The sequence below is a fragment of the Heterocephalus glaber genome, unplaced genomic scaffold (genome assembly GCF_053883595.1).
Source record: "Heterocephalus glaber isolate CG9 unplaced genomic scaffold, H.glaber_assembly_v1.0 deba00001564, whole genome shotgun sequence".
Taxonomy (NCBI): Eukaryota; Metazoa; Chordata; class Mammalia; order Rodentia; family Bathyergidae; genus Heterocephalus; species Heterocephalus glaber.
In genome coordinates, this window is record NW_028258351.1 from 8,242,300 (window position 1) to 8,264,291 (window position 21,992).

At 50.0% G+C, this 21,992-nt stretch overlaps 1 protein-coding gene across 1 annotated transcript; it reads left to right on the forward strand.

Moving 5' to 3' along the window:
- The first annotated feature begins 433 nt into the window (after positions 1–433).
- On the forward strand, positions 434–21,632 carry LOC110346886 (leucine-rich repeat-containing protein 37A-like). Its single transcript, XM_087191497.1, has 10 exons — positions 434–1,271; positions 1,651–3,288; positions 3,915–3,995; positions 11,012–11,083; positions 11,576–11,742; positions 14,133–14,282; positions 16,096–17,615; positions 17,927–18,037; positions 20,290–20,334; positions 21,481–21,632. Exons 6-10 carry the CDS (start codon positions 14,252–14,254, stop codon positions 21,499–21,501), a joined length of 1,728 nt encoding a protein of 575 aa, XP_087047623.1. The 5' UTR covers positions 434–1,271; positions 1,651–3,288; positions 3,915–3,995; positions 11,012–11,083; positions 11,576–11,742; positions 14,133–14,251; the 3' UTR covers positions 21,502–21,632.
- The last annotated feature ends 360 nt before the right edge of the window (positions 21,633–21,992 follow it).

Genomic DNA, 21,992 nt, shown 5'->3' on the forward strand with positions numbered 1-21,992 from the left:
AAATATGGAAAGAACTTTTAAAGGTGGAGGGTGGTGGGGAGCTGGTGTACATTAGTGCTGAAGGGGCTACAGGCCATAGGTGTTGTCCTTGCTGGGGATTGAATCACACGGTGATGGTGAGGAAAAGCTGCTGGTCACTTGGGGCCTGAGCAGCTGCCGTCACAGTCAGACCACTTACATGGCAAGGACTTGGCTGGTGTTACCCTCTCCGGAGCTGGGACAGGGAGGATAGATGTTCACTTTTCCGGAGGAGCCATCTCATCCTATCAGGTGGCCCACACACTTCTTTTTTGTGCAAACCCAGAAGCGGGTAGCACAGGGCATTGCAAGGCAGTATTTTCTGTCTGTTGTTAAATTTCCCCACCAAGTGACCATGATTCTCTTACATAGTCTCTTCATTCTCCTGTTCTTTACAGAAATTTCCAAGGAAATTCTATTTCTTCCCTTGATAAGAATGTTTGGAGAACATACCAGTGGGTCAAGAAACTGTGAGTACAGGGACTGGAAAATCTGCATCGCAGTAAGCTTCTAGGTCCAGAATTCAGATGTCAATACCTGTGAAAATAGGTTTCCGCCTCCCTGTCCCAGATCAGCCTCGATGGTTTGAAATTCCATGATTATGGTGAGAAGGAAATTTGACGCATGCTCAGTGGTAGCACACTTTGCTGGTCTGACTGAGGTGTTCTGGGTTCCATGCTCAGCACCACAGCAAAAAATAAAGAAAGAAGTCTTGTGGGCTCTCCTTGAAATAAGGAACAAGTAATGTTCATCATCTGTCACACAGATAAACATGATTCTATCCTTAATGGGTAAAAATGAAACAGCAGTGAAGGGAAAACACCCTGTGTTCCCCAATTCCCTATCCCCGAGGTAACCGCTACTCTGAGCTCGATATAGATCTTTCCAGACCCCCCCCATATTTGCCTACATAGGTGTTTACATGCAGCAGAACAGGTGTGTCCACTGCCTGGCCCCTGAGAGCTTGTTTGGAGGTTCTACCAGGGGAGCACAGCTACTCGTACACCCTGCTGGAGGAAGTGGTGCTGCTCTTTCGGGGGTGGCCGTCCCCTTCAATGGAGCCAACGCCACCGGAAGGGACACACATGAAGTGGACAGGGAGGAAGGGGAAACCCGCCGAGCCAGCCAGATGAGCCGAATTGACCCTGGCCATCGGAGGGGTGGCAGGTGTCGCAGCCAGAGCACCCTCACATACTGCATCCTGCAGCCTGAAGCTCTCTCCCGGGATGTGTCAGGCTTCTCTTTCCCCACAGGTGAGGGCCACTGTGCACGTTTACACTCCTTCATAGTATTCCATAGGACGCATCCATCATGGCGGGCTTAACAATTCCCCTATGACCGATGATCAGAATATGTCCAGTTTTCATGTTTACATGTGTGGATGCAGTGAACATCACTGTACATACCTCTCTGTGAACCAAGTCATTCTGTAGAATGGAGATCTAGAAATAGGATTATTGTGGTGACAACTGTTCTAGATATGAAACTTTAATTCCCCTAAAAAATATTGCATCAGCTTACACTCTGGGCACCAGAATAAGACAGCATTTATTTCCTCGTTCCTTTTAGCTACTATATAGCCTGTGTCTTTTTTGCAAAATTTGATCCAGAAATAACCTTTTCATTTTCCAGAAATCTCAGTGGAAACTCCCTGACTGAATTACGAAAAGACTCCTTTGCAGCCCTGCTGTCCCTGCAGTACTTGTGAGTTGCCGGGCCGTGGTATCTATTCAGGGGTCATGAGTGCCGCGCGTCATGTGGGGAGCACAGGTCAGACCGTCCCTACCATCTCTCCCAGCAGTAAAGTTGCAGCTGTGTTCGTCAGTGCCGGTGTCAGTGTACCTCGAGCACCAAACACCGCCTGCTCATTTCAGTTTTTCAATTTCATAAACAAGATTCAGGTGGGAGAGCCTGGGTACAGAGGAGCAGTGGTGCAGGACCTGAGCACTGGCTGACGTCCGCTCACACCCAATTGCTGAGTGCTCATCTGCCATCTGCTTTGGTCACATTTAGTCTGTAGCCCAGGGACCAAGCTGGATCCACAGCCTGTTTTGATCTGGCCCACAAGTGCAGAACGGTGTCAAAACTTTCAAGTGCTGTGAACAAAAAGTGCCACTATATGTGGCCTGAAAAGCAGGACATATTTACTCTCTGGCATTTACAAGAAAGTTGGATCGGTAGAACAAATAGAGTTAGCTTCAGGGGAAGAAAATCTAAACCTTCAAATTTTACATTTGGATGTCTTTGAGCCAGAAAGTCGTGACCATTTAATGTGAATCACATGAACACTTCAATATTGAACAGTTAAGTAGGCAGATAAATCATATAAATAATATGATGCAGATGATTAAGCTGCTGGAAGAAGGATTTCAATGTAGGAATTGTTCACACCCATGTTCAGAACAGATACCTGAAATGGTGGAGAAGTGGGGTAGCTAGACAGGCTCACCCTCAGTTAGCACATCAGAAATGCCCCCAAGTCTTCACTAATTCCAAATCAAAACTCTCTCCAACCTGTTGCCAAGGTGGAAAGAGTTGGATGCTATTTTTGTCTGCTTAGAAATGAGAAGATGGCCTGTTCTTTAGGATGAGAATTTGATTTTTATGCTTTGTCCACTGGGGTCCAGAGCTGTGAATGTCGTTCATAAAATATTAAGGCAATATGAAACCAAAGCTGAATTGCCATTCCCATGAGAGGAAGGAAAATCTGAGTTAAGTCACAGTGTTGCATATGAATGAGAAGAGTAACTGCATTTCAAGTGATATAAATGGATATCTCTTACTTCTGCTGCTATTAAACTGGCTTAGAAAACAGAAGAAAACCAGGGAGCTATGTAAACGTGAGAACATGCCTCTCCTTATTAGAAATTGCATATAGAGATTACAACACTGAGCTCACAATCTTGGATTTGATGAGACAATACAAGGCAACCTAAAAATTCTCCTGCTGTCAGGAAAGGTTACCTCTGAAGTTTATCTAGCTCTATAGCTGCATGTTTTATTTATGAAGATCATGAAGGAGAGACTCTAGGGGAGATGCAGACAGACCCAGGGTCTCCAGAAAGTTCAAGTACAAGTGGGAAGATTAAGAGTTTGGACAAAAATTATGTGTCCAATAGTATCAACTCTGAGGTGTACTGTTTATCATGTTAAGTAGATGTCTAACAACTAATCGAGGTAATGTTTTCCTTTTCCTAGAGATTTATCCTGCAATAAAATACATTCAATTGAAAGAGGGACATTTGACTCACTACCCTTTTTGCAGTTTGTGTAAGTTCCAAACAAATTCATTATATTTTGAACTTTATGCACACCCTGGCTACTTACATTGGAACATGGTGAAAATGTCACTGGTTGAATGTGACTGAATTATACACAGATGTTTTCCCTTCCTAGCTAAGATTCTGTGAGGATCACTGCACAGGTAGAGTGAGTGCTGGCCTCATGGTTCTCAGGAGCTGTGGGTTTGCCCCCAAGTGACATTTGGTGACTGTGGATGTGGTGTGGGCACCTGCTGAGCAGATGCTGCTGAACACCCTGCAGCGCTGAAGACAAAGCTCCACAGCAAGGACCTGTCCCACCCCAAAGCCCTGGATGGGAGCTGGGATCCCCTGTTGTAGAGCAAGAAAGATTGCTCAACATGCGTTCTCCCTGAGCATTCACTGCGTCCTGTGCGGTGCACCTCACATATAAATATGAAAGTCTAATCATAAGGTTGCATTGTTCCACAGTGAGATTTCTCTAGCGCATGCAGGAAGTAGTGAGGTTGGTTCATTGTGTATGAGTTAGAATCACTGCCAAATGATAAAACTTTAGAAAAATTCCTCCTCCTCCTCCTCCTCTTCTTTTTCCTCATTGTTGGGCTTATGTCTTTTTCTATTTTTAATTTTTTTTAGAAATCTTCGTTGCAATTTTGTTTCTCAGATCATCTATGGAACATTTCATGCATGGCGTGGGATGCAGTTTTTACATCAAGTGTAAGTGAAATGATAGCTAAACACATGTAAAATCAAAAACTATGTGTGTTAAAAACCCCATGCCGTCCTTTCCAAACTGGTTCTGTGTCCTGTATGAACTCTGCAAAGTCCGCTGTAAGATCCACTCATTATTTCCAGTGAGGGATGTCAGGCCAAAGAGGCCCAAGCCCAGTGTACCTTGCAGACCTTGCACTCTGTGATCCGAGGACTGGGTCTGGTGTGGGCCCAGCAGGTCTCGCACCAGGAGCTCGCACGTGCGCACTGCTGGGGAGGCTGCTCTGAGATGCACCTGCCTGGAAATGCCACCTGGGAGCTGAACTCTGATTCCTGCTTGCTGCAGAGCTCCCGACCCTTAAATGCAACACAGAGCTGCCGAGAGCCAGAGTTTACACAAATCCCCTGGGGAGCCAGAGCTGTGGATGCTTTCTCAGTGCCAGGGTCTTCTAAATGGGGAGCAGAAGGGGTTCCTGGCAGCCTGCTGCAGGGCCCTTTTCTCCCCAGCCACCCAGAGGCTTATTTCTCAACAAGTGTCTGGGTCTCGAGCTAGGAATTATCCATGGGCAGTGGGAGCCTTGAGATGTGGAAGGATGATGTTCGTGTTGAGCGCTGGTGTGAAGAGCATCTGTAAGAAAGTGTGCTGCTGTCGCCCGTTTCCATGTACTTTCTCTCTGACTGTGCTCGGCAGGGAGTGTGGGCTTTACTCCCTTTCACCTGAAAAATGCTATGATACTCAGTGGCCCGAAGGGAATTGTAGACCTTGTGCAAATTCTCCCAACTCCATTTGGGAACAGACCATCTGTGTGTCTTGGGGATTAGAAATCCGGGCACACACAGTTCATTTTTAATTCCCTGGATGGAGGTTAAGATGTGCCCGGAGTTGGCTTAACAGCATCTGCAGCCTCATCTGTAACAACCTCCTCTCCCTCTCATCAATGTGCTGGTGCCTAACTGGGGGCGAGAGCGCTGAGGGTCTGTGGTGTTTGTTTGTGTGTTTGTGTGTTTGTTTGAGGCAGGGTCTCCTATGCAGTCCAGGCTGGCCTGGAACTCACTGTGGAGCCCAGGCTGGGCTCGAACTCCCAGGGATCCTCCCGCCTCTCTCCCAAGTGCTGGCATGACAGGTGTGGAGCACCACCCCCAGCAGGGTCTGCTTTTGAATTTAAGCATGAGTGAGTGGGCTAGAAAAGACCCATCATGGAGGAGCCAGGAAGGTGTTGTCTTCTAAGAGAGAAAGCTTTTGCTTCCGGGTGATGAGATGACAGGAGCTGACTGGTTTGGGACATTAATACTTATGTGATCTCAATGGAGCTGTACCTAGAAAGCTAACTTGGTGACTTCCCAACATTGGCATGGTGAGCCAGGTGTGGTAGGCACCTGTAGTCCCAGCTACTCAGGAGGCTGAGGCAGGAGGACTGCTGGAGCCCACAGCCTGGGCGACATAGGGAAGACCACTCTCGAAAAAAGAAATGATTGGCACAATGGTCACAACCCACCAGGTGGGTGTTGGGCTTGAGGCACTGTTGTTTTGGGTCAAGCTGAGCTCACTTCTGCCACAGTGAGACAGGCGCCTCATGCATCTCTTCCCAAAGGCAAGTTGGCAAGGGAAGAAGCCAGGCCTCCTGCAGCCAGTGTGACCCAGCACTGTCACCGTGGGTGTTTCTACATTGAAATCCTTTTCCTGGCCCAGAGGTGGTAGATTCATCACTGATGGAATGGAGGCTGCCATCCGGGCTCCTCCCCTGCACAGGCCCCATCCAGCCTGCTCACTGGGCCGATTTGTACGTTCATACCGAATACAGGTTTTTATTTGAGGGCACTCCCCAAAGTAGATGAATTCAGCCTGCATTCAGTCTGCATTTTCCCTGTGTCCCAGGGAATTACAAGCCAGTAAATCTCCTGACTGAAACCCTGGTGCTGCTGCCAAACACTGACAGCGGTCAGCTCGAATTGGGGGATCCTGTTTGATTCTGAAATCCACTGCCGAGATCTGCCAGGAACTCTTAATAAAGTACCACTCTGAGGGATGGAATGGTCACAACTCTTTTTTTTTTTTCTGTACCCAGGATCGAACTCAGGACCTTGCACTTGCAAGGCAGGTGCCAGAACCACTGAGCAATATCCCTGGCCTAGTCATAACTCTGTTTTTTTAAAAAAAATTTTTGTCGTAACTCTTTTAATGAACTATGTCACAGAAAAGCAGCGGTGGGGGATAATCCTGATTGTGAAGGATACTTTTCCCCCCTACTTTAAAAAAAATGTCTTCATTGTATTTGTACATATTTGCATTTCCTTTAGTTTACTTTGGTCTTGGGGAGTGGCTACATGTACACCTTACAGGACGTTTCTCCCTTCTTGTTTTTAATCTCCTTCTGCTCCGCCCCCTCCTCCTCCTCCTACTCTTTCTCCAGTTCCCCTGTCCCATTTTTCATTCCTGTTCATTTTTTTTGTCTTAGCTCATGCTGTGGCCTATAATGTTTCCATTAATTGGGGTTTTGGGGCTCCCATACATGGCATGTCTTTATTCATCTCATTTCCACTTGCCCCTCTGCTCACCCGTCAGCTTGTTCCCTTGGACCATTTCCCCATTGCAAGAGCCCCCTCCTCTTGTAGCTTTTTGAAGCAGGGTCTCACCATGTAGTCCAGGCTGGCCTCAAACTCCTGGCAATCCTCCTGCCTCAGGCTCCAGAGTGCTTGGATTACAGGTCTCAGCCACCATGCCCAGCTGCCCTACTTTAAAGTGTTTCCCTTCACTCACCCACGAAATCCAGACCCGTGGCTATGTTTGCAAATTCTTTTGCTCACTCCTCCAATCCTAAGCATGCAGGCTCCATGTGTTTAGAGAGCGCAGGCTTTGCAATCCCAGCTCCCTGACTCAGTCACACTCTCGAGATGGCTGGCTGCGGAGCGTCTGTATCATGCCAGGAATGGAAGCACTGAGGAGCAAAAGAGGAGAACCCAGCTTTCTCCCTGTTGCAGAAACCCCCCAGGCCCGCCCAGCCCAGGTGTAGAGCTGCCTTGGACCTGCCCTCCCAGGACACTTCTGGCTCCTGCCAGCCTGGCCTCCTTTCCTGGGGATGCCAAAGGGAGCGGCACAAGTTTACCACTCAGGCCCTGGCATCACTGCAGATCCACCCTGGAGCCCTGGCTGCATCTGCTCAGATCCAGAGGCACTGCACTAGAGACATACACAGCACCCCAGTGTGTCCCTCAGGCTGACCCAGTTGGCGGTTTCATTTTATGACAGTTCTGAAGCTGGAGGATGCCCTGCCCTGCATCTGTAGTGCCCCTCTTCTCCCAGCTGCATCTCATCCTCTCTGGACAGCGAGTCGGCTCCTCTGCTGTTGGAAGCTCAGGACTTCCTCCCCTGCCATGGCATTTCCATAATAGCTACACCTGGGAGGTGTTTAGGATGCTCCAGACCTGACGTTAGGTGTATTCACAGGTCAGACAATGGGCTGGCAGTTCTCAGACTCCTGCTTGACCCATGGCGAATCCTCAAAACTTGTTACTCCATTTTCATTGTCAAAGCATGTCTTGCCATGTTGGTGTCATGGCCTCCGCTCTGCAGAGGAGAAAGTTGACCCCAAAGACCTGGATTCCAGGGCTATTCACACTGCGAATGAGTGCCAGGTCACTCGGGGGGCTTGGCAAACACTTTCTACACAGCTTTGTTCCACTGTAGTCGGGGCTGCCTGGTAGCAATCTGGCTTTTGGTGCTTTGTCTCTTGAGGTAGTTTTCTGACTGGAGTAGGATCTTCAAAGCAGAGCTCTGTTTCCTTCTAAGGATTTGACACTTCTGGAGTTCCTGGCCAGGCCCTTCTGGGCAGCCAATCTAGATAGGATGTCAATGCTAGAGTTTCCTCCCTCCCTTCCTCCCTCCCTTCCTTCCTTCCTTCCTTCCTCTCTCTCTTTCTTTTTTTTGTACCAGGGATCGAATTTAGGACCTTGCGCTTTTGAGAGAGGTGGTGGCACCACTGATCTAAATCCCCAACCCACTTTCTTTCTTTCCTTTTGTGGTACTGTTGACTCAACTCCAGGGCCTTTACCCTGAGCAGCATCACCAAGCCTTATTTTTTATTTTGAGACAGGTCTCATTAAGTGACTAAATTGGTCAGCCTGGGCGCAAATGTGCACTCCTATCTTCTACTAACAATCTCTCAGCAGTTTTTGTTTATTTGGGACTGTCTTATTTTGTCCCTTATTTTAAAAAGTGATAGTTTTGTTTTCTTTCAGTACTTCAAATATGCCACCTACTACCTTCTTCTTCTTCTTTTTTCTTTTTTTTGAGGCAAGTTCTCGCTATGCAGTTCAAGCTGGCGGGAAACTCACTATGTAGCCCAGGCTGGCCTTGAAGTCTCAGCGATCCACCTGCCTCACCTCCCAAGTGCAGGGATTACAGGTGTGAGCAAGCACATCAGGCCCTTCTCCTCCTCCTCCTCTCCATTGTTCTGATGAGAAATCAGCTGTTAATCTTAGGAGGCTTCCCCTCCCCTCCTGCACTGTGTGTGAGTGCCTCACCATTGTGTGTGTACCCTGGGTACTGAATCCAGGCCTTGTGCAAGGGTTATCAGAATCTCTTGGTTCTTGATTCTCCTGGATAACTATGCCAAAATGTTATCAGGTAGCTGCTTCTAAAAATGTCTCACCAAATCAACTTTACCTAGTTCTGGGTTGCTTGCTTCCTTCTGGAGTTTGATACCAGGTTCTTCTCATCTTGAACAAAGAATTGGCCAAAATGAGCAAAAAAAGGGGCAAAGGGGCCGGGGGTTTAGCTCAGGGGTTCCGCTGCCTGCCTCGCACGCGCAAGGACCCGAGTTCGAGCCCCCATACCAAAAAAAAACAACAGGAAAAGTTTATTTTAAAAAGTAAAAGTGAAGAGTGAGAGTGAGAGAGAAAGTGGCTCTGGAGAGTGAGCTTGGCCCAAGCAAAAGAGGAAAAAGCAAGACAAAAGAACATCCTGGAGAAAGCAGGTGGGCTATCGTGAGGAAAGCCATGACAGCAAGCTCCTCTTGGTGCCTGTGTCCTTTCACACTGCCCAAATCTCCAGAAAACCTGTGAGAACTTCCACATACAGTCCCGAGAGGCAGTGCTGGGGTCCCTCGCCTCAGGCTGGTGTCAGGTCTGGGCATCCTATTAAAAACCTGCTCGAGTTCTTGCGAGAACCCCATGTGCAGGGCTTTGGGAACTGTTCTGTGCTTGTGTTCCAGGATCTTGTGATTAACAGGTCACGCCTACTCCGCTGGCCAGGTTTCCCACACCCTTACCTCCTCTGGCACAAGTACACTGCCAACCCACTCCATCCAACACACCTGTCATATGCTAAATTGCGTTCTTTCGCTACCATGAAGATATTTTCTCTTTGACTTTAATGTTTTGAGTGATGTGTCTAGCTGTGGATCTCTTTGAGTTTTCCCTATTTGAAGTTCCAGGAGCTCCTTGAAAGGTAGATTAGTGTTTTTCTTTAAGTTGAGAGGTTTTTGGTAATTCTTCCTCTCTTTTTCCTTCCTTCCTTCCTTCGTTTGTTGGGTCTGAGCTACGTGTCTGGATGGAGTCCCATGAGCAAGTCTCTGAGCCTCCATCTGCCTTCATTTTCTTCCTTTCTGTTCTGAAGGCTCAGTGATCTCAGTGGACCTCCACATCCTCAATTCTTTCTTCTGCCAACTCAGCCCAGCCATGAAGATGCTCCAGTGAATTTCTGTCTCAGTTACCATACACTTCACATCCACAATTCTGTCTGGCTTCTTTTTATCATTTTTTCTCTTTTGGTATTCTCTGTTTAATGAGATATCCTTCTCCTATTTGTTGTAGCAAGCTACCCAGGTGCACCCCTTAGACTGAGGATCAAACCTGAAAGAGTCTCAGCAGCCACACGAAAGCATGAATGAAGACAGCTTTATTAAAGGGTTAAGCAGTAAGAACAGTAAAAGGAAAATAGGACAGATAGAAGTAACACAACACGTCACCAGCCGGGACAGCCACTCGGCTCAACATCCGAGGACAACCGGAAAATCCCGACCCGACTGGTCCAGTCCCATTGGGCACAAGCCCTGCACGCAGCTCTGAGTCTCCCAAAGTCCGCCTTTCCCCGCTGGTTATATATCGTGTTGCACACAGGCGGCCGCATGGCAGCAAGGCGTATGTGTCTCAGCAGAAGTCTGCTCCCAGGTCTGGCTGGGAGTGGGCAGAGTCCTTGTCCAAATACTTCAGATTAGGGTGTTTATCCCTCAAGGGCAGATTCAAGGTGGGGAGTCCTCAGCCTGGCACAGAGAGGTCACTTCAGGGACGTGAATTGGAGTGACTCTTTTTATGTTTCTTTCACTATTTTCCTTTCTTCTTTAGTCTACAGGACTAGATGTTTTTCTTTATCCTTTTGAACATTTTGTCATTGTTGCTGTTGTTGTTGAGGGCCAGGTCTGGCGATGCAGTCCAAGCTGTCCTGGAACTCACCGTGTATCCCAGGCTGGCCTTGAATGTGTTCTCCTCCTGCCTCAGCCTCCCAGGTGCCACCACACCTTGTCTTTGAACATATTTTAAACAGCTGAATTAAACCTCTGTCTAGTAAAGTCCAGTGTCTGGGCTGCTTCAGGGAGATTTTCTCTCCCCACCCCTATTCCTACCCTCATTTAGGGGTCACAGTTTATTTCCTCGGATCTCATCGATTTTGGTTGAAAATTGGACAATTTTAAGACTATAATGATTGTGGGAATTCTGGAAATGAGACCCCCCCCCCAAGGTTTGATGCTCCTGCTGCCTGTGGTAGGTAGTAGTAGTTCCTGTTTGTTTATTTGATGACTTTTCTGAACAAACGCTTAATGTCAGCATTGTTTGTCAGGTTGGCCCAGAAGTCTGTACTCGGCTAGCTTGGTGGGCACCCAGTGGTTTAGAAGCCCTTCAGTGCTGCAGACTCTGCCCAGGGTGTCCCAGGGCGCTGTGTGTGGGTCAGGCATTGCCTTAAACTTTTCATGTAGTCTCATGCATGTTGAAACTATAGATAATTTTAATTCCATTGCATTTTTCAGAGTCCTCAACAATAACCCTCTGACAACTATCGAAGATCCATCTTTTTTTAAATTACCAGCATTAAAACACCTGTAAGTATTACAGTACTCATCTAACTCATACTCGGGCTTCTGCCCTTCTTGCTTCCTTCCATCAAAGGTGAAGTATTTCTGCATTGAATCTAATTTTAATTTTACTAAGGTTATGGGAAAAAGTTACTAGCAAAGGGAAGGGTTAAGAACTAATGTTGATGGGTAGGAGAGTAGTTCACAGGGCAGAGAGCGGTGCTGGGGACATGAGGACCTGGAAGAAGTGCAGGGGATAGGGCCGTTGTTGACCCCAAAAGCAGAGGCACTGTTATCAAAAGGCCAAAAGGCAGGAAGAGGGACAGGGAAATGCATTATGAAAATAAGAGGACGAAAAATAAATAAATAAATAAATAAATAGGATGATTTAAATACAGGCTCTACTAGTGCATGTCAAGGTCATGAATTTGGTGATGCAAATATTAAGTTTCTTCCTGAAGAGGTCTCTGGGATTATCTTCTGTGATAAATACACCTGTTCGCTGTCTTGTTTCACCAGGAAGGCAAAAGCGAAATCCTCAGATGTCCGTGAAGTGCCTGCTGCAGTGCAGGGTGTTTCCAGGGTGACTGTTCATCTCTCTTCTCCTGCAGAGACTTGGGATCAACACACGTGCCCCCTGCAGTGCTGGAGAACATCCTCACCATGACTCTGGAGTTGCAAAAACTGTAAGTTATTTTTCCTAGATTTATTTCACTTTGTTTTCATATTGTTAGGTTTGTTTTACTACTTTTTTTTCTTTTTTTCCTTTTTGGTGGGGGTGTTGAGACAGGCTCTCACTGTGTAGCCCCGGCTGGTATAGAACTTGTAGCAATCTGCCTGCCTCAGCTTCCCAAGTGCCGGGATTACAGGCGTGTGGGCCACCAAGCGGGGCCTGTTTTACTAGTTTCTTAAGTCAGGTTCCTGGAGGTCTAACTACCATTTAGTAAAATTCAGTCTTCCCATGTAGAGTTGGGTGAATGAGCACAGTGGTGCAGCCCCCACTGCTCTCCTGCTGACTTCCCACCGGCAGCCCTGCAAACGGCCAGTCTTTCCTGCAGACCCCATAGTTTCACTCTCCCAGCACAGTGTACAGATGGATGGCGCAGTAGTGGTCTTCCCTGTCTCCCTTTTGTTCACTTAGCATAATATTTAGTACATTCCGGCAGCGGTGTGTGAGGACTGCAATTGCTGCCAGACATGGTGGCCCACACCCGTCATCCTAGCACTCTGGGAGGCTGAAGCAGGAAGATCCTGTGAGCTGGAGCCCAGCCTGGGCTCCATAGTGAGTTTGAGGGCTGCTTGGACTAGAGAGCAAGATGCTGTCTCAAAACTGAAATGAGACCAAGGTGTGCTTCATGTACCTTGGATACATGTCCTTTTTTACTGGTCAGTGTTCAGTAAATATCTTTTCTCTGGTTGTGGCTTCTCTTTTCTGAAGACCAGAAATTTTAAATTCTTAAACTTTGGTGGAGTATAATGTAGCAGGTTGTTCTTGCTTGATTTGTGCTTTTCTGTGTCTTCCTACGAAATGTTTGTCTAAGCACACACTGTCTACCCACAGTGCAAGGGTTTTCTCCTTTGGTTCCTCCCAGAATTGGATAGTTACTTTAGGTCTATGGCAGCCTTTTCAGTTTTTCTTTCCTTTTTTTGGGTACTGGGGATCAAACTTGGGACCTTGAGTTTGGGAGGCAGGAGGCAGAAAAACTGAGCTAAATCCCGAGCCCTTGAGTGTTCCTTTCTGACTCAAGGTCTCACTAAGTTGCTGGTTTCCCTGGCTGAGAGGGAATTTGGATCTCCACGTCAGCCTGAATGCTGAGTTGAGACGTGTGTATGTGTGATGCAGGCAGGGGTCATTTCCATGTGTGAGGTGTTTATTGAACTGCAGCTTCTGTGGGGCCTGTGGTGACAGCTGTGTGTCCCATGACTGCCCCGGCCCACACTGGCCAGGCTTGGGAAAGAGAAACTGGAGGTGCGAGAGCCAAGGGGAGGGAGGCTGCGCAGCTCCCGCGGAAAGAGGCCTGGCCAGCGGGCTGCTTGGGCCCTGCGCCCGTCACCTCCCTGGCTGATGCCGTGTGCACACCCCTGGGTTTCTGATCTGTGCTCCTCCCAGAGCTCCTGCAGCCCCACACTCAGACCCTCCCAACCTGGCGCCTGCCCCTCCCCAGTCAGAGCTGCCTCCCCAGGCATCCTCCAGGGCTCCTCATGGTGGTGATTGTCTTCTTCATCGCCAGAGAAATAACCCGGGGGTAAGAACTTGAGATCAGTGAAGATCCGACCTTAAGCATCTTCCTATCCATCTGCACATCCGCCATGACCCTTGTCTGATCCACTGTTACACAGGTGACTGTCAGATGACAGTTTCCAACTCTGGCATTCCTTCTTCACTTGTTAGCTGCCACTGCTCTATTAGAGAACAGTTACCTTTTTCTTTTTGAGGATCATTATGAATTTGCAGGTTCCTCTCCACATTACATTTTCCCCTTTTCTCTCTCTCCCTTCCTTCCTTTTCTATTCTGTGGTTCTGGGGATCAAACCTGGACCCTCAGGCATGCCAGGCAAGCTCTCTGCCCTGAGCTGTGCCCCAGCCCTTCTCACATGTTGAATGCTCACAGGGGCCCAATTTGACCCATGCAGTCTCTGCAGTTGCTGAACAGCACAATGTAGGTAGAACTGAGATGTTTCTCTGCCCAGAGGAAGGTGCAGTGTTTCCCCCTCCTAACGGGGATGAGGACAGGGCCTCACTGAGACTGCACAGAAGACTGTTGTCTCCCTGTGCATGCCCATCACAGCCAGCCCTTCCAGCAGGAAGAGATGGTCCTGAATGAAACGGCACATTGGCCCCAGGGCCCATGTCTGACCTTTATTGTGGGCCTGGCTTAGCCTTCTGTGGGACACCTCAGCCTCCTTCCTAAGGATCCCCAGTGTTCCTGAGCAGCACTCTGCCCCCAGGTGCCCAGCCAGTGCCAGGCCCAGCCAGCCTCAGAGCTCTTTTCTGGATGGCCCTGGGGCCTGGCCTGTGTCTCCTGCCACTGCAGGAGCCCTTCTGCTAATTCGCTTCTCTGTGCTCTGCCCACAGGATCTTGCCGAGCCACATGGCCTGCTGCCCCTGCCAAATTAAGAGTGATATCGAGCTTGTGTGCCCGACAGTCAAGCTGCACTGTGACGGCACCTGTCTGTCCAACACCATGCAGTGCCATGAGTCTCCTGAGAAATCTGAGAGCCCATGGTGACATTTTTATTTGGTTTTCACTTTTTGATATTGAGCTGGCGGAATTACATGTTTAAGTAATGGTGTCCTTGCTGTAGTTGTCCTCATGCAGCCTGAATTTCTAGGCTGCTGCCTTGGTGCAATCACATTCTCAGTTCTTGTCCAGGGATTTAAGCAGACCACTGTGGCAGATGCACAAGGAACAGGAATAAGAAATGGAGGGAAGGGAGCAGGTTCTCAGCCACAGACCATGTGCTGCTCTGCTCGGTGTCCTCCTTGATTCCTCGGTCCTGAGGTGCAGTGCAGTTTGATGGCTGGCTGTGTGTGCAGCGGCTCTCCAGTGATGCTGCCTCATGGGACAGCTCTTGATCTATTTGGTTTTGTGTTATTTTTCAGTCTTATAAGAGGATAAGGGATGTCATTCTATGTGGAGCTGGGAGTTTCTGATTCCACAACTGAAACTGCTCCCGGCTCCTGGAAGGGCAGCAGTTCTTCCATGCCCAGGCTGTCACTGTCCCTCGGAGCTCACTCTGAGTCTCAAGATTTCCCCCCACACATGACTCTGGGGTGCTCAGGTGTTTTCCCATCCATCAGCCTTGTTGGTGCCACAGAATGGTGCCAACATGTGCCTGCTTGCTCACGCAGATGGCTGGAGTGCAGGACTCTACTGGTGCTCTGGGACACACAAGAAATCACAGCACTTTGGTGCTTATATAAAAGCAATGCTGCTTGCTTTTCAAACAATTTTTCACTGATTACATTTTCCCTTCTCTCCTGGAAGTGAGTAAAACAAGAGTTTCTCGGCTCCATTGACAGAGGAGGAGGAGAATAAGATGGGTGTCGAGTGCTGGGGCCTGGATCTCTGTCCCCAAATCAGGCTCTCCACAGCCCCACACGCCTCCTTTTCTCCTGATTCCTGTCACCTGCTCTGATGCACAGGACCCTAGGCCTTACTTCTCCTGGGAGAGAGACGCAGTTACACATGGTCCCCTTGACCTCCGTGCAGTCAGAAGTTTGGGTGGTTCCCCAAGTGCAGCTAGAAATGGAAGAAGGGAAATGGAAGTGAGCGGGCATCTGACAGGAGTAGTTTTTTGTCTTGTACAGTTTAGGAAGCAGTCACATTTATCCAGAAATTGTGGTCATTCTGTAGATTTATCCCACACTAGTTCACATGAGATACAACTGTGTAAATTAAAAACTTCTTAACCTCCACAGCAGATCCTGGCCCAAATCTGAGAACGAATCAGGGTGAGCATGGTATAAATTTCCAGGCAGAGCCTTTTGTTCCAGAAGTGGAATGTAGGAGCAGGGAGCAAGGGAAGGAAATGGGTGGGAGGTGGGAAGGACACGCCCGGGTGAAGACCTGACAGCAGAAGGGGCCTCTGCTCCCGCGTGTGCCTCGCTGTCCTTGGAAGGCTGTCTTCCATTGTGGTCATCTGCACTGGCAGCGATAAGGTGACACACGGGAGGCAGCCATGAGAGGAGGCCTTGTGCTCCCTCTGCAGCTGGTAGGGATAGTACGGGGTCAGAAGGTGAGGAGCCTGCTGACCTGCCCAGTGGCTGCTGAGCAGGCAACTGCCTGGCACTCTGGTCTTCCACTCTGTCCTCGGAGCGTGGCTGCATTGTCCTCGATGGGACCTTCTGATAGGAGCCACTTTGCCCAGAGCTCTTTTCTCTCTCTGCTGTTGCCTTTCATAGGGCTAAGTTTGGGTTTATTTTCTCCTTTGCAAGTGGCACTGGAATATTTCCTGGCCCCTATTGTATTGGCCGGGACCTGTGGCTGTGGACAGAAGTGTCCCCTGACCGAAGGCCATCTCTTCTTTCCTGGCAGTTGAGGCAGCAGCCATGGGGAACGTGGATGGGACGCTCAGGAAGGCACTGCAGGCCTGGAACAACAGCACCAGTACCCAGCTGAGCATCGAGCCTAAGACATCGTCTTCTCAGCCAAGTGTGGCCCCCTGGTCGGGCATCATGAGCGACCAGCTCAAGTTTCATGACCAAAGTGACGTGATCGACGCCCTCAGCTACATGGTGCCCTATCTCTCAGAGGGAAACCCAGAGGCTGTGCAGTCAGCTCTACTGCCACTCATTGCAAGGCTTTTTCCAAATGCATTTCATGGAGATAACACAGATTCTTTAAAAAAGGATATAAAGAAGTCCTCCTTTATCCATGAATCCAACAAAAATAAATTGGAAGAGCTGTATTTGCTCAGAAATTGGTTAAATGTAGAAATTCAGAAAAAAATGGAGGAAGTTAAGAAGGAAGAAGACACTGTCAGGGGTATACAGCCCACCCTTTTGGGTCCCACCTTGGAGCCCCAAATATCTAGAACACTAGGAAGGGCTCTGACACAGGAAAACAGCATGGCGGAGGCCCTGAGAGGAAGAAGGCTGCACACAGTGGACAGGGTCCTCAGGGGCCTGAAGGACACAGGTAAAAGGCTGCTGCAGGACAGGAGGAAGCAGCAGGTCAGGGACAGGGAGGTCACCTGGCCCCTTGCACAAGCAGCCTCGGGGACCCCAGTGCCATGGAGCTGGAGCAGCGTCATGAGGGCCCCCAGGCCCAGGAACCCAGCCAGATTCTCTGTCCTCACAGAGGGACAGAGGGCGGCCACCCCTTCCTCCCTGCCGGCTCCCTGGCTGGGCAGGTCCCCCACCTCCAGAGCCCAGCCTGTGGTGAGAAGCAGAGCAAAAGACTTCACCCACAGCATACGGTTTCTAAACCATGGGCAGGACAGAGTGCTAAGAATGAAGGCAACTCCACCTGCCTGGCAGTCACAAAAGAGTCGTTGCTTGGCTGGGACTCTCTTCCCTGTGTCCCTCGGAACAGCCCAGGCCAACCTGAGGGCACAGCTCACCAAGGGAAACGCACACAGCGGCCTGAGCCCAGCAAAGAGGCCTGGGTTCCGGGCACTGAGGAGCCTCATGGACTCCCCTCCAGGAGGCTTCCTGTCAGCACCAGGGGACCTGCATGTGTCTGCTGCAGACTCTGCCTCGGGCTCGGCCTCGATGCCCACACACATCACCTTCCCAGTGCTGCCGTCCCTGGGGGTTGTGTTAGAAACAGGGCTGAATCACTTGCTGCAGCCGCTCATCCCTGACGACAACCTGAGAAGGCTCATCATCCAGGTCACCAGCATTTTGAAAATGGACTGCGCTGAGCCCCCCGCGCCCCCCGCCTGTGCCAAGCTCATCTCCAAGTCTCGCTGCCTGCTGATGCTTCTGACTGAGCAGCGGGAGGCCACGGTGTCCCAGGCCCAGGGGGAGCAGCAGCAGCTGTATTCTGACCCCATGGTCATGGAGGGGACAGAAGCCCATGGCAAGCAGAAGGGACAGCAGACGCCTCAGACGGTGAGGACAGCGACCCCACGTGTGTGTGCGTGCCCCGCCCCAGTGGGGAGACAAGGCCTCCCAAGCGCTGTCTTGTCCCCAATAGCCTTGGGGGAGACAGTGACCCCCGCTTCGCTGCTTAGAGAATAAGGAACTGACCCGGAAGAGAGAGTCCAGATAAGCTGTGTAAGAACAGGATGCGCAGCCCTCTGCTGTGCTGTGGTTTCCAGACCCCGTGAGCCGCTCCCCTGAAGAGCCCGATACTGGTGGTTAGCATTCACCCTTCCTGTCTCTGCTCTTTAACTAATATCATTCTTGTTTTATTTCTTTAGTTCAGAGAACATGTTCTTGAAAGCATGTATATAGACAAATGCATCATCAGGGCATTAGCAGCTCTGAATGTGATACTGATCGCTGTCATCATTGCCCTCTGCAACAGGCAGGTAAGGACAACTGATTCACATTTGCTGCCCGCAGCCAGGCCTGGTAACAGATTCCGAGTGGACCACCTGAACACCCCTGCCAATTGTGCCTCCCACCTGAGGTTCTGCCTCAGGCACTAAGACTGAGCTGTGCCTTGTTCTTGCACTGACAAGTGTATGTGAGGGATTTCTGAGTGAACTCCCCGAGATCACTGAGGAACATAAGCCAGGCTAACTCTCACCTCACCAAGCTTTCTCCTACCCAACACTGTGTCCACAGCCTGAGGTCCTCACCATTTCAAATTGCGTCACCGTCCTGGATCTGCCTTGCCCTGGAGAAAGAGCCCAGGGCCCTCACTCAGCAGTGCGCCCTCTAGGACTCCCGAGGCTGCCTCCTTCCAGGCTGTGGGAGGCGCAGGCTGCCCAGGTCCAGTTAAACCCAGCTGCTGGGTCCCTGCTGTGCTGCTCTAGAGTGGGTCCCCTGGACAGAAGCCCACTCCTGGGACTACCCTCGGTTTACCTTCTAATTAAGCAAGGGTCAGGCACATTTCTCAATAGGCAGGTGCTAGGACATTGCAGGAATAATTTAGTAAGCTGACAGTGTCGATGTGGCTGCTCCCATTCAACCCCGAATACCTTGCCTCATACCGACTTTCCTGTGCTCACAGTGGCCCTCCATGCCCTGGGCCCACGGTACCCAGTGCCTCCTCTGTCAGTGCCTCTGCCCCTCTACACTTCCCCCACCTCACCCGCCTGTGTGAGTCCCAGGACTCTTGACACCCAGCTCGAGTTCGTTCTCCATGAGGCTTCCCTGAACTCTTTAGCCCTCTCGGGCCTGGTCCCTCTGGGATGGTCATCCCCATTTCTTCTGGCCCTGGCGAAGCATGAGAACAGAAAAGTGTGATGGGCAGGGCTTTAGAAGCGGCTCCTGGGAGAGACACTGAGGTCCATGGTTGGGGAGCAGAGCAGAGATGTGGATGGACTGATGGCTGCCCGGTGTGTTGGGCCAGGCCAGAACCTGGCCAAATGTCTGCCTCTTCTTCCTGGGCATCATAGCTGCTCTCCACACTTTCTCTGCCAAACGTCAGCTGGACATTTTTGTGAAGCAAACACGAAGATCCAGGCTTGCGTGTGACCAGGACTACACGGACCGTGCAGGCAGCTTAGTGTGAGCTGACGTCTTCACAGCGTACTTGGGACCCAGTGTCTCACTGGTCACTTGGGGAGCGTTCTTGCTGTCCCCACACAGATCTCCCCACCTGTGTGAAGTTTCATCGGAGCTGCTGTGGGCTGCATTTTCATCCCATCATACTGAGGCCTTTCCCCATTCTCGGCTGGTGCGTGGAACACAGGAAGGCCGTGCAGGGGCGAGTGGCCTCCTCGTTTCGCATCGGGCTCCTGGCTGGAGGCTCACACTACTTCCAGTGGTGTCTGGCTTGAGTCTCTTGGCTTTCAGGTGGTCCTTCATTCCTTTTTCTTTTTTTGGTACTGGAGATCAAGCTCGGGACCTTGCACTTGTGAGGCAGGCAGCGGCACCACTGAGCTAAATCCCCAGCCCGGTCCTTCATTTCTTGTACAAACAATGATAGTTTTCTCTCTTCCTTTTCAACTTCTAGGACCTTCTGTTAAGGATAAACAGCACCAGCACTGACAGGCATCCTACTCTTTCTCTTGATTTAGCTTTTTTATTTTTTGTGTTATTTAACTTTTGTGGTGTTGAATATTGAACACAAAGCCTTTGCACTGAGCTACATTCCGATCCCTTCTTACTATTATTTGTCATTTGGAGACATGGTCTCAGTAAGTTGCTCAGTTGTCCGGGCTGGGCACAAACTTGCAGTCGTCCTGCCAGAGCTGCCCACTGCTGAGATCACAGGCATGCATGAATTTGCTGAGAGTGGGGATGCACACTTGTCATCCCAGCGCTCTGGGAGGCTGAGACAGGCGGAGTGCAAGTTTGACCCCAGCCGGGGCAACAACTTACCAAGACCCTGTCTCCGAAGAAAAACGGCTGAGGATGTAGCTCTGTGTGCAGGCCCTAGGTTCAATCCCCAGTAGTACAAAAACAAAGCAAATCACATGTGAGCAGCTGGACACCCAACTAGTGTGGCACTGTGGCAGAGGCAGAGAGTGGCTAACAGCACAGCCTCTGGCCCCAGAAAGGCTGCTGTCTCATGGGTGGATGAGATGCAGGATGCCGGGAAGGAGCGAGCCCAGGCCAGGAGGCAGTGGTCCTGGCCGAGTCACTCAGGTGGCCTTTTCTTCCCAAACAGTTATCGGCACAGAAGAGCCAGAGTGGACGATCCAGAGGCCAGAAGGTAAATGAGAGCCTGGTGTCTTGAAAGGAATCTTGGAAGCCGAAGTCCAGGCTGGAAGGCGGGAGGCAGAGCCCGGCTCCCTGCTTCCCTGTGAGAAGTCCTGTCCCTGGCCCCAGGGCGAGCTCACACCCTGGAGAGCTCTGGGCCAGAGTTTGTCCCCTTACTTCATGGGGCAGAAATGGGCAGAAGGGGCAGGGGGTGTCCTGCCAGGGGCACGCAGCTCCTGAGGGGGCAGGAAAAGCGGCTCTTACAGCCGGTGTCCATGCTGACCGTGCTGTGTTTGGGTGGTGCCCAGGGTCTCTGTCCCCGTCAGCTGTGACGCCATGGACAGCAGAGGGGCTTCCAGCCTGCTCCTGCTCCTGTCCCCAAAGGGCTCCTTTGGATTTACTTTTCTTTTCTCTTTTTTTTTTTCAGTACTGGGGATCGAACTTAGGACCTTGTGCTTGCGAGGCAGGTGGCAGCACCACTGAGCTAAATCCCCAGCCCTCTTTTTTTTTTCTTAATGGGATTGAACACAGGGCCTTTGTACTGAGCTCCATCCCCAGCTGCTTCTTCTTCTTTTAAATATTTATTTTATTGTGAGACAGGGCCTCAGTGAGTTGCTAAACTGCCGAGGCTGGGCTTGAATTAGTGCTCCTGGCTCAGCCTCCCAGAGTGCTGGAATGACAGGTGTGCCCCACCAGTCCTGGCTCACAAAGGATGTCACATGTTTTGGTGCTGAGTCCTTTAAACCAGTTTCCCATCTCACCCTGGCTGACAGCCACAGCCCCAAAACCCTTGAGCTTGATGGCTCCCCTAGTTGGCATGTGCTTCATATGAGTCCACCGTGGGCTAATGGCCAGGAAAATAGAAGCACCCTCTCCCTCACCCCAGGAGGACACCCATGAAACTCAGTGGGAACAGGATGATGGGAAAGGTGCTAAAGAGAGCAAAATGCTCCAGTCCAGTACTGTTGTGCGGTTTGTTCACTGCACAAGGATGCCTAGCTGAACAGATGCAAGAGCACATAGCAGGGAAGCTCCCAGACGCGGATTCCTGGCAAGGAAGAGATTGTCACTCAGAACGCAGGGAACTGGCTGGGGATGCCTGGAGACCCCGTGATGGGAGGAGACAGGGAAGTTTCACTGCCTTGGCCTTTCCCCACAGGAACCCCAGCGAAGAGGCTAAGCCTGCAGAATCAGCTAGTGACAGGGAGAATGACAGGGAGAGTGATGAGCTAGTGGAGATGCTCACCGACTGACCTCATCCTGCACGTGACCAGCAAAGCTTATTTTTCCCTCATCAATAAAGACTTTCTCATCTCCTGTTGCCTTTGCTGTCTTGGGTGCACCATACTGTTTCTGCTCTGCCATGCCTATTTGTCATCCCTGCCTTGGAGTCTGCTGAACGTGGACTGAAACTTCTTTTTTTTTTTCACATGTTAAAATAAGACATTTATTATGCTAAAAAACAGATTTTATTCTCCATTTTCCCAAAACACTAAAATAGCACACAGCATAGTAATTTAATACACAATACAAAGTGATGTATGCACTCATTCCCAAAATGACTATTTTAAGCTTCACTTTGGGAGTCCTTAAAAACTTATACTCTTAAATGATCTTTATTAAAGTTATCAACAAACAAGTTACTTCAGAAAAGCCTTCGTGTGAAAGAGG